General features: G+C 40.1%; 1 protein-coding gene across 2 annotated transcripts in view; it reads right to left on the bottom strand.

The window, feature by feature from the left end:
* Positions 1-675: 675 nt before the first annotated feature.
* Positions 676-13,025, bottom strand: part of ACP6 (acid phosphatase 6, lysophosphatidic) — a 108,957-nt gene continuing 96,607 nt past the window's right edge. Inside the window, exon 10 of one of the 2 annotated variants that reach the window (XM_053705891.1) lies at positions 676-1,944. In XM_053705891.1, coding sequence (XP_053561866.1) covers positions 1,804-1,944 — 141 coding nt within the window. In that variant the 3' untranslated portion in view covers positions 676-1,803. The remainder of the gene's footprint in view (positions 1,945-13,025) is intronic. The other variant, XM_053705892.1, reaches the window with a different exon arrangement.

The raw sequence follows: 13,025 nt of genomic DNA, 5'->3' as shown, positions 1-13,025 counted from the left end.
CTTTCATTCTGGGCTTATCCAGGTAAGTTCATGAATTTATTGCCTGGGTTAGGTTTAGCTCCCAAGAGTAAGCGCCAATTTGAGTGAGAGTTGAGCAATTAATGTTCTCCATGCCATACGGTATAGCTAATTGTTGACTCCAGTTTAAGCACACCCCCAGTATCGCTCTAGCCAGAGGGCGGGGCGTATAGAGACATTTGATTTGCATATTAAGAATGGGGCGTGTACGTGCTCCCAATTGGTCTATTTTCTTTGGAGGTGTGTACCAACAGTCCAATGATGTTGCAGTAAATGTTTTTAAATAAATGTCTATAATCAATGTTTTTATGAGGCTAAGAGTATGGCGTGTTAGCCAGCTTATTTTCACTGCTATTTACCTCTGTTTTACCCTAGGGGACTTTTCATACCCCATTGTCTTATTAACATACGACTAATGGTATTTCTTTTACTGAAACCCGGTGCTCCTGGAACGCTCTTTCTCTGTGTTCCTTATCAGACAGTATGCCCCTCTCCCAACAGACCAGCTGTTTGCTTTTTCAAAATCAAAATAAATGGCTCTAAGTTAACCTCTCTCATGTTGTCTACATTATATGTTTAAATTGTATGTTTTCCCTATCAAGAAATGAGCTAAACAGGTAGGTTTCTTAATATGGCTATAATAAATACCGAAATAGAAATATTCAAATGATGTTTAATTTAAAAAAAAAAATCAAAACATTATTACATTTACATGGGCCACAGTATGCAGCACATTTATTCAGACAGGGCAGTTAGGTTTTGAAGTGATAGCTCAGAATATTGCAGCGCAGGCAAAGTAAACAACAAGTGCAAATGGTTGGGTAATTTTATTTGTGCAGATGCTTTTGCTAAGCAACAATAAACCAGGGGGCAGGCTTCCTATTGGCTGTACTACCTGCTTGTCATAAGATGAAAAAATGCTGCATGAAATGGGGCAGGTAGCAGCAACTTAGCAACAAGAAAAAGGGGGGATATACACTGTAACAAAAGCATTTTCAGCAATTAAATTACACCTAACCCTATGTACTCATTCTTTAATTCGCACTGCAATATTATGAGCTTTACTATCACTGTATTCTGTAATTTATGTTGCAATATTTTACAAATTATTCCAATGGGTCTAAGTAAGGGTTGTCATGGTAACAGTACCAGTTAATATTGCTGTTAATAAGTCCGTTAGCAGTACAACTATCCAGCAGGTACTAACTGCACCAGTTATATTGTAATGTGCTGCTTATGAAACAATCACCACAAAAAAAAATATATATATATATATATTTTGTTCTCTTGGTATCTTTGGTTGAAAAGCTGGTTCATAAGCTCAGGAGCATGCAGGTGTCTGCAGCAGTTTTGTAAGAATGTTATCCATTAGCAAGAGCACTAGATGGCAGCACTATTTCCTGTCACGTAGTGCTCCAGACACCTAGCTAGGTATCTCTTCAACAAAGAATACCATGGGAACGAAGCAAATTTGATAAAAGTAAAATTAAAAAAAACTTTTTAAAATTGAATGTTCTGTCTGAATCACAAAATAATATTTCATATCCCTTTAACAATAGCTTCTGTGTCCACCTGCTATTGTAATCTAAACCTAAGATCTCAATATTAATAGAAACATTTGGTAAGTTTACATAAATGTTCAAAAAATATATAGAAATTGTATTTTTACATAAAATACAACCTATTTAAAAATATACAGCAGTGAGGTGTGAGGAAGTCACACAAATCTAAAAAGAGGCACTAACATTTAAGTGGGATCTTTGGAGAGTTTGGGACGTTTGTAAGTCACATGTCATTTGCACGGCTTTCTGAGGTAAGGGAACAAACGGTTTTGTAGTCCTCAGGGCTTAACATAAACTCGGAAAAAGCAGTTAAAAATTCTTTCAGAGGGCAGAGTCCATTTTGGCATCCTTTCACTATTTGCTCCTGAAAAAGAAAAAATAAGTTCACAAACAAGTAAAAAAACAAACAAAAAACAAGTTATTTAATTGGTATTTTTACTATAGAAGCAACACAAACATATACCAAGCTATAACTCAAATTAACAACTTCATGCCATTAGGATGTTCCATGCCGTCCTAATAGAGCTGGACTTTAACACAGTTAGGATGGCATGGAACGTCCTACCTTATATGGCGTCCTGAAGCCGCCTCCTTTCCGGGAATGAAAAATCGGACTGGGGGCGTGCCTAGCAGAGTAGGCAGTCTCCCCTGATCCAGTCCTGGTCTTGAAATCACATGAACATATATGCAAATCTTCTTTCCGATGTTATGAATGAAACATTTGTGCCCGGCATGAAGGGGGTTTATCTAGAGAAAAATATAATTTTAGCTTACCTGATAAATTAATATATATTTCATGGTGTTGAGAGTCCAAGAGCCATTACGCCTGGGAATTCCACTCCTGACCACTAAAAGGCAAAAAGATTCCCAAAACTCCAAAAGCCCTACCACTTTACTGGAAACTAGTCTGACATGTAACCAAGCAAGAAGAAAAGGTTGGAAAGAAGAGTAAAAAAATGAGCAGGGGGGGAAATGAAATAAATAAGAGGAGCATACTTTAACTGCCGCTAGAAAAATACAATAAAAAATAATCAAAAAGTAGGCTGTTTATTTGGACTATCACCACCATGAAAGAAATTTATCAGGAAAGCATAAAATATATTTTCTTTCATAAAGGTGGTAAGAGTCCACAAACCATTACTCCTGGGAAACTAATGCCCAAGCTTAGGTGTCCACGAGTAATGAGGGTGGGACTCAATTAGATTTAAAAGAAAAAAAATTCCCATGTTGACAAAATATATACATAGAACAATACTTAATGTACACAATTGCCTAAAGACTTCCCCACAAAAAGCTACTTTAGAGGAAACAAAAACATAAAATTGGTAGAATTTAGTAAAGTTATTTAAGGAAGAAAAAGTAACTGCCTTGCAAATTTGATCAACAGAAAGCCCAGGAAGTAGCAACTGATCTGGTAGAAAGGCCAGTAATATGTTTAAAAGGAGACTGTCTCGCTTCCATGTAAGGCTTATGAATAAAAATCTTGAGCCAGGAAGCTAACAAAACAGCCTTCACTTAAAAAAGGAACAACAATCCCACAATTAATATTGTCTGAAGATACCTTCTTAGGCAAAAAATCTAATTTAGTTCTCAAAAACCGTCTTATCCTGATGAAAAACAAGATAAGGAGGCTCACAGGAAAGAGCGGACAATTCAAAAACTCTTCTGGCAGAAGAAATAGCCAAAAGAAACAAACTTCAAGGACAAACGCTGAATATTCAAATTCTGCATAGGTTCAAAAGGAGGAAGCTGCAAAACTCTTAAAACCAAATTAAAGGTTCCACGGAGGAGAAATCGTTTTAATCACTGGCTTAATCCTGACTAAAGCCTGAACAAAACTCTAAATATCAAGAAGCTTAGCAATCTTCTTGTGAAACAAAACTGAAAGGGCCGAAATCTGACTCTTTAAAGTGCTGGCAGATAAACCTTTATCCAAACCGTCCTGAAGAAAATGAAGAATTCTAGGAATTTTAAAAGAGTGCCAGCTAAAACGGTTTGTCACACCAAGAAATACAGGCCTTCCAAACATTGTGATAAATTTTCCTTGTCACAGGTTTACGGGTCTGAATCAAAGTCTCAATAACAGAACCCGAAAAACCTCTCTGTCTTAAAACTAAGCTTTCAAGCTCCGAGACATCAAGTTTAGAGACTTGAGATCCTGATGAAAAAATGGACCATGAGGCACAAGGTTGTGGCGCAAAGGAAGAGGCCACGGAGGACTTCTGCACCAGATCCGCAAATCAAGCTCTTTGAGGCCAAGCTAGAGCAATCAGAATTACTGATGATACGTCATGCTTGCTCCTGGTTATCACTCTTGGTAAACAGAACAAGAGGTGGAAAGATGTAGGCAAGACGAAGCTACAAGAGCTTCTACAAGCTCTTTCTGAGGATCCCTGGACCTCGCAAAGAATATGGGAAGCTTGTGGGTTAACTGAGAAGCCATCAAATATATTTCTGGAAGACTCCATAGATCCATAATCTGACTGATAGATTGTCTATTGAGAAAATCTGCTTCTCAATTGCTCATCCCTGGAATATGCACTGCAGATTATACAAAGCCCAAGTCAAAATTCTGGACACCTCCCTCATTGCCAGGGAACCAAGTTTCCCCCTGATGACAGATGTAACATACAGCTGTTGCACCATGTGACTGGAAACGCAGAGAAGTCTCCTTTCAGGAGAGGCCAGCTCTGAAGGGCCCTGAAAATCGCAGAGTTCCAGAACATTTATATTGGTAATCTCGCCTCCTGAAGCAACCAAACTCCCTGTGCTCTCTAGGATCCACAGACTGCAACCCAACCCAAAAAATTGCATCTGTTGTGATCAAAGTCTAATTAAGATAAACAAGGGATGCCCCTAGAAACATGGACTGATGATGTATCCACCAGGAAAGGGGATTGGCTTGCTATGAAATCCAGGAGGATATTCTGAGATAGTAGAGTATAATCCCTGCCCCATTACAAAGCTGGAGAGGTTTGATGTGAAACTGAGCAAAAGGAATGGCATCTGATGCTGCTGTCATCAGACCTAACACCTTCATGCAAAGATCTACAGAGGGAAAATGAACTGAATGAAGGTTTAAACAAGCTGAGAGTAACTTCAGCCTCCTTTGACCCATAAAGGACAACCTCATTAAGACTGAATCTATTATGATACCTAGAAACGTAACCCTCGATTGAGGAGAAATAACTTTTTGGAAAACTGATTCTCCAACCATGTTCTTGAAGAAACTTGTTAAAAGTCTTTAAATCTAGAACAGGTCTGTAATTCCCCTACTTCTTGGGAACAATGAAGAGATTGGATTAAAACCCCCGACCCTGTTCCAAATTTGGAACTAGGACAATTACTCCAATAGATTCCAGATCTAAGACAGTATGAAAAAAAAAGGATCTACAGGAATCTTCAGCACATGAGACAGAAGAAACCTTTCGCTGGGAGGTCTCAATTTGAAACTAATTCTGTATCCCTGGGAAACTGTATTAAGAACCAACAGATTGAAACCGAGCCCCCTGAAAAAGGCGTACTCTTCCCCCTACCAGAAGATCTGTATCGGGGGCTGCACCTTCATGCCGACTTAAAAGATCATTTACCTCCAGTCACAGTAGAAATAATAGCATCCAGACCAGAACAAAATTTTACCTAGCTTGTAAATTCCCACGGGATTAGGGCCCTCGATTCCCCTTGTATTTGTGTGTTAAATTTTGTCTTATATTGTAATGTTTGACTAGTTACCCATGAACAACACTGCTTTATAAATAAAGAATAACAAAATTTATGCTTACCTGATAAATCAGACATGGAGAGTCCATGACGTCATTCCAATTACTAGTGGGATATTCAACTCCTGGCCAGCAGGAGGAGGCAAAGAGCACCCCAGCAACGCTGTTAAGTGTAACTTCCATGTCCGGAAATAAATTTATCAGGTAAGCATAAGTTTTGTTTTCTTTCCTATGACATGGAGAGTCCACAATGTCATTCCAATTACTAGTGGGAACCAATACCCAAGCTAGAGGACACGGAATGAACAGGGAGGAAGAAAAAAAGGCTAGATGACTTAAACAGAAGGCACCACCGCTAGAAGAACCTTCCTCCCAAAAGAAGCCTCAGCTGAGGCAAACGTGTCACATTTTTAGAATTCGGAAAAAGTAGGCTGAGAGGTCCATGTTGCTGCCTTCCAAATCTGTTCCACGGAAGCTTAATTTTTGAAAGTTCAAGAAGAGGAGACAGCCCTAGTGGAATGAGCCGTAATTCTCTTAGGAGGCTGCTGACCAGCAGTCTCATAAGCAAAACAAATCATACTTCTTAACCAGAGGGAAAGAGTAGTAGAAGTGGCCTTCTGACCCTTACGCTTTCCAGAGAAAGAAACAAACAGGGCAGAAGATTTCCAAAAACCTTTAAAAGCTTGAAGGAAAATATTATAGAATGCACAACATCAAAGTTATGCAAAAGACAATCGTTATGAGGATTAGGACAAAAAGAAGGAAAAACAAATTCCTGATTAAAATGTCTATCCGACACCACCTTAGGGAGAAATCCCAATTTAGTACGAAGGACCGCCTTATTTGCATGAAAATGAGGCATGGGGAAAAGCAAGGAGAAACATAATTTATGTAAGAACTTACCTGATAAATTCATTTCTTTCATATTAGCAAGAGTCCATGAGCTAGTGACGTATGGGATATACATTCCTACCAGGAGGGGCAAAGTTTCCCAAACCTCAAAATGCCTATAAATACACCCCTCACCACACCCACAAATCAGTTTAACGAATAGCCAAGAAGTGGGGTGATAAGAAAAAAGTGCGAAAGCATATAAAATAAGGAATTGGAATAATTGTGCTTTATACAAAAAAAAATCATAACCACCTCAAAAAGGGTGGGCCTCATGGACTCTTGCTAATATGAAAGAAATGAATTTATCAGGTACGTTCTTACATAAATTATGTTTTCTTTCATGTAATTAGCAAGAGTCCATGAGCTAGTGACGTATGGGATAATGAATACCCAAGATGTGGATCTTCCACGCAAGAGTCACTAGAGAGGGAGGGATAAAATAAAGACAGCCAATTCCGCTGAAAAATAATCCACACCTCAAAACAAAGTTTAAATCTTATAATGAAAAAAACTGAAATTATAAGCAGAAGAATAAAACTGAAACAGCTGCCTGAAGTACTTTTCTACCAAAAACTGCTTCAGAAGAAGAAAACACATCAAAATGGTAGAATTTAGTAAAAGTATGCAAAGAAGACCAAGTTGCTGCTTTGCAAATCTGATCAACCGAAGCTTCATTCCTAAATGCCCAGGAAGTAGAGACTGACCTAGTCGAATGAGCTGTAATCCTTTGAGGCGGAGTTCTACCCGACTCGACATAAGCATGATGAATCAAGGACTTTAACCAAGATGGCAAAGAAATGGCAGAAGCCTTTTGACCTTTCCTGGAACCAGAAAAGATAACAAATAGACTAGAAGTCTTTCGGAAATCTTTAGTAGCTTCAACATAATATTTCAAAGCTCTTACTACATCCAAAGAATGCAACGATCTTTCCTTAGAGTTCTAAGGATTAGGACACAACGAAGGAACCACAATTTCTCTACTAATGTTGTTAGAATTCACAACCTTAGGTAAAAATTTAAATGAAGTTTGCAAAACCGCCTTATCCTGATGAAAAATCAGAAAAGGAGACTCACAAGAAAGAGCAGATAATTCAGAAACTCTTCTAGCAGAAGAGATGGCCAAAAGAAACAAAACTTTCCAAGAAAGTAATTTAATATCCAGCGAATGCATAGGTTCAAACGGAGGAGCTTGAAGAGCCCCCAGAACCAAATTCAAACTCCAAGGAGGAGAAATTGACTTAAATGACAGGTTTTATACGAACCAAAGCCTGTACAAAACAATGAATATCAGGAAGATTAGCAATCTTTCTGTGAAAAAGAACAGAAAGAGCAGAGATTGATTTGTGGGTGTGGTGAGGGGTGTATTTATAGGCATTTTGAGGTTTGGGAAACTTTGCCCCTCCTGGTAGGAATGTATATCCCATACGTCACTAGCTCATGGACTCTTGCTAATTACATGAAAGAAAAGCAAACTCTTCCCAGATAACAACTTCATATCTACAACATGCATCAGCTCAAACAGAGCCTGCAGCAAAAAACTCTAAAAACTATGTCAAGGCTCCACTGAGGAGCAACAGGGTTAAACAGAGGCCTGATACTGACCAGGGCCTGAACAAAAAACTTGAACATCTGGTAAATCTGCCAGATGTTTGTGCAAAAATGGACAGTGCAGAAATCTGACCCTTCAGAGCACCAACTGAGAACCTTTCTCCAGGCCATCCTGAAGAAAAGAAAAAATTCGGGGAATCCTCACCCGACTTCAGGAGAGATGCTAGAATCTTAAAGGGACAGTCTACACCAGAATTTTTATTGTTTTAAAAGATAGATAATACCTTTATTACCCATTCCCCAGTTTTGCATAACCATCACAGTTATATTTATATACTTTTTACCTCTGTGATTATCTTGTATCTAAGCCTCTGCAAACAGCCCCTTTATTTCAGTTCTTTTGACAGACTTGCAGTTTAGCCAATCAGTGCTGGCTCCCAGATAACTTCACGTGCATGAGCACAGTGTTCTCTATATGAAACACATGAACTAACACCCTCTAGTGGTGAAAAACTGTTAAAATGCATTCTGAAAAGAGGTGGCCTTCAAGGTCTAAGAAATTAGCATATGAACCTCCTAGGTTAAGCTTTCAACTAAGAATACTAAGAGAACAAAGCAAAATTGGTGATAAAAGTAAATTGGAAAATTGTTTAAAATAACATGCCCTGTCTGAATCATGAAAGTTTATTTTGGACTAGACTGTCCCTTTAAAATACTGAGGTCATCATGATATGCAAAGACGTCCGCATTCTCAAATAGCAGAAAGAGAAGGGAGAAACCAAAAAATTTTAAAATTTGGAATCAACAGGTACCAAAGGCACAGACAGTGTCAAAGCCAAGCCCAGATCTGAACCTGGGTCTCCTGGTTCCCATCCTGTTTTTCAATTCCTGCGTCACCAGAGGGTGCTTCGCCATATCTTATGGAAAATCATGCGAGAAACAGGATTACGAGCCTGGGGCATAGTATCAATGACCGCCTCAAAAAAACACGTCTAGACAGGACTAGACATTAAATCTCTAAGAAGACAGCTACAGAGATTTTAGATTTGGATGGAGGAATGAACCCTGAATCAGAAGGTCCTCCCCAGAGGTAACCTCCAAGGTGGAAGAGATATCTCCCCCAGATCCGCAAAACAGATCCTGCGAGACCAGGCAGGAGCTAAGTGTTCACAGTTGTTCTCTCCTGAATGATATGAGTAATGACTCGTGGAAGGAGAGCAAACCGAGGAAAAAAGGTTATGCCAGAGAGAAGAACCAAGGAACTGCCGGAGCGTCTATCAGAGCGGCCTGGATCTCTTGACCTAGAACTGTACTTTGGAAGTTGGCGTTTTGACCAGACACCAGTAGATCCAACTCCAGAACCCCCCACTTAAGGGTTAATTTTTGAGAACACCTCCAGATGGAGAGCCCACTCCCCGGGATAAAACACTTGTCTGCTCAGAAAAAACGCTTCCCAGTTGTCCAGCCATGGAATGCAGATGGCCGATAAGAGACAATGGTGAGCTTCCGCTCAATGCAGAATGCGAGACACCACCTTCATAGCTAAGGGACTCAGAGTTCCTCCCCGGTGGTTGATGTAAGCCACTGAGGTAATGTTGTCTGACTAGAATCTGATAAACCAGACAAAAGAAAATTGAGGCCAAGATGTCAAGGCATTGAGAATAGTTCTTAACACCAGGATGATTTATGGCAGAGAAACTATTCCCGTGTCCACAGACCCCAAGCTTTTAAAGAGCTTTTTAACAGGCTGGCGTTCGTAGAGAAAATCACTCAGGACGGTCTCAGGAAGTATGTGCCCTGAGAAAGATTGTCCTGCGAAATCCACCAAGATAGAGAAACTTTTGATAAGGGATCCAGAGTTATCCTCTGAGATAGGTCCAAGTGGTCTCTGTTCCATTGTCTGAGCATGCGTAACTGCAGTGATCTCAGATGCAACCGAGCCAAAGGAATGATGTCCATGAAAGTAACCATCAGACCAAATACTGACATACACTGAGCCACAGATGGATGGGCAGAGGACTGAAGAGAAATTTGGATGTTCTGACCGCCGTCAGAAAAATCTTCATGGACAGAGAATCTATAATCGTTCCCAAGAAAACATACCCTGTGACTGGTACTAGGGAACTCGTCTACATATTCCACCCTTTGGAAAGGAAGAGAGAAAGAGATATATATATATATTTTCAACTGTTAACATAAATCCGCAAACCCCTGGCTCCCTTTACCTCGGCTCTGCTCTTTGCTTTCACTCCCTTCAGTCTGTGTTTCAGCACGGCTTAGTCTCAGGCAGAGAGAATGTTGGGGGAGGGGAGAGGATTGCAGATCGTGTAGTGGCTGCTCTGACAGGATTTGAAACGTTCGTATTCTTTCTGCCTGAAAAAAGCCCTATGCTATGCAAATAATACAGAATCAGTGTATTGGTGGCTGAAACCTCTTTACACTGCTGCAGACAGTTTACCCGGTAATTGGATGCCATACCTAACGGCTGCTGTTACAGCAGCTTCTCTGCTCAGCACCTCCTCACTATCTATTCTGAACCGAAGCCCACAATGCTCCTCCTCCTCTCACACACACACACAGCTCTTAGTGTGCGAGTGTCACGTGACAGCTGGCTCTCACTCGCACACTGCAAGCTATGGGATTAGCAAGGCTATGGGCTGGGTTATGGGTGGCGCTGCCGACACTGCAGGCTGAAAGTGGAAAGAGCTTTTGCCTATACTTCAATTTATCGCATAAAACTGAAGTGGAGTCTGGAGGATTTTTTTTATTTATTCAGCCAAAAAGGTTTAAAAATGTAATTTGTTTTTTTATTTCTCATACTTTTTTTTCAGCAGAGGGTTTACATGCTCATGTGCTCCTATGGAGGAGCCTCCACTGACTAATACACGAGGGTAGAAAATAAAAAGGACAAACTGACATTCAGTATTTCCCAGCCCCCATTTACATCTAAAGATCGCTAAGTTTAAAGGACCATTTCTCACTGCACTCTAGAGAGAACTGATAAAATCCACTAGACACATCATACTGTAAAAACAGTTTCTCCGCTGTTCTACATCTAGGGCAAAGCAGTCTCAACATCACATCGCAGTGAGAAGACTTAAAAGAGATGCAATGAGTGACAACGCATGGCGCCAAAATGCAATCAAATGACCTTGCAACACAAGCCGCCATGACTACAGCCTAACTTATGAAAAAAACTGGCGTCTCCATATTAAACATAAAAGTTCATTAGAAAGAAAAATGATTCCATCATACAGCGTTTCTGAAAAACAGTGATGCTATCGCTCATGAAGAGAGAATAGATACACTGTCCACTATTCTGCCTGCGCTATCTCCCTATGATGCACTACAGATGGGAAAAGACGAATGGCGCCAATCTATTTTCAGCTGCATAACTATCTGCTGTTTCATGCAGAGAAAAGTTACATACTGAGAAAAGATTGCTAAATATAAATATCCAAATAAGAAGGATAAAAGAGCATCAGCTGCCTGTCCCGCCGAAAAAGGCTCTAGCAGGAGGGGAATGTATAAATCAACCCCACAATAGGAGTATAGCATAATATGCCTTACTATGGTCACACGCTCCATATCCTGACAGCATAAATAAGCAGGATAAAAAAGCATAGGCTACCTGTAACGCTGACAAAAGCTCTAGGAGGGGAATGTATAAATCAACCCCACAATAGGAGTATTTCCTCAAATAATATAAACACAGTCAGCGGTATTCTCCTGTCATATCTGGAGGTGCCGCTACTGTAAAAGAGGAACAGAGTAAAAAGTGTAATGGAGTTATCTGCTGTTTCATAACTGTATATACTCCATATAAGTATCCCCACTAAGAAAAAGACTGACTCTAATGGGGGAACCGGATCCTGTTAAGGAGATGCCGGATAGATCCAGGTTGCTCTTAAATCACGGATATCCCCAGACTGGGATATAACTAATTTTCCAGACCCATATTATAGGGCAATGGAAGGTGCCAGCTGGTCACCGTTAACCGTCCACCCTGTCCCTGATGACAGTAACAACTTCTATGCCAAGGGAAGGGAATATTAGAAATATAAAAGGACTTACCCTCTAAGGTCTTCTGCTGCAGAGCAGAGACAGCAGCTCCAGGTGTAGTCCGCTTCATCAGCTCACCGACAGGGAACTGGGTAGAAAAGAAAGAACAGAGTAACCAACTCTGGCTTTCTACAAAGGGGTAGCAAAGTGTTAAAAGTAAAGCAAAGACTTCCTCGCCGCCTTTTAACTGCTAAAAGCCAACATTACTCTTACTCAAGAGATTGACATGGACACAGCTAGACCCCAATCCTTGCTTGCAGGGAAAAGTACCCATAAAAGGAATAATTTCTTCAGACACCAACTTCGAACAACCTCCATTGACAGAGGCAAAGAGAATGACTGGGGATTATGGGTATGGGAAGTTACACTTAACAGCTTTGCTGGGGTGCTCTTTGCCTCCTCCTGTTGGTCAGGAGTTGAATATCCCACTAGTACCGTAATTGGACGTTGTGGACTCTCCATGTCATAGGAAAGAAAATCATCAAAATACCTTGAACAGGAAGGGACAAAAGCCCAGAATTAGAAACCATGTCAGATGACCATGATTCCAACTTCAAGGTCCTACTGGTCAGAACTGCCAATGCCATATTTTTTACGTTAATCGTAACAATGTCAACAACAGCATCATAAATGAAAGCATTAGCTGACCTTAAGTCTTAAATTGATTAAAAAAAATAAAAAAAAATATTCTTACCTGATAATTTATTTTATTTCCGGATATGGTGAGTCCATAACGTCATCAATTACTGTTGGGGAATATCACTCCTGGCCAGCAGGAGGAGGCAAAGAGTACCCCAGCAAAGCTGTTAAGTATCAATTCCCTTCCCACAAACCCCAGTCATTCGACCAAAGGGAAATGGAAAAAGGAAAAATACAAAGGTGTAAAGGTGCCTGATGTTTAGTCAAAAATAACTGTCTTAATAAAAAGGGTAGGGTTATGGACTCGCCATATTCGGAAATAAATAAATGTATCAGGTAAGCATAAATTTTGTTTTCTTTCCCAAGGTATGGTGAGTCCACAACATCCTCAATTACTGTTGGGAATCAATACCCAAGCTAGAGGACACAGATGACTAGGGAGGTACAAGACAGGTAGACCTAAACAGGAGGCACCACCACTTGAAAAACCTCACTCCCAAAAGAAACCTCAGCCGAGGCAAAAGAATCAATTTCAAAAATTTTGAAAAAAGTATGCAGAGAAGACTTCATTGTTAAAGGCCCA

The sequence above is a fragment of the Bombina bombina genome, chromosome 3 (genome assembly GCF_027579735.1).
Source record: "Bombina bombina isolate aBomBom1 chromosome 3, aBomBom1.pri, whole genome shotgun sequence".
NCBI lineage: Eukaryota > Metazoa > Chordata > Amphibia > Anura > Bombinatoridae > Bombina > Bombina bombina.
The sequence above is the reverse complement of the archived record's forward strand: the minus strand, read 5'-3'. Positions and strand labels throughout refer to the sequence as shown.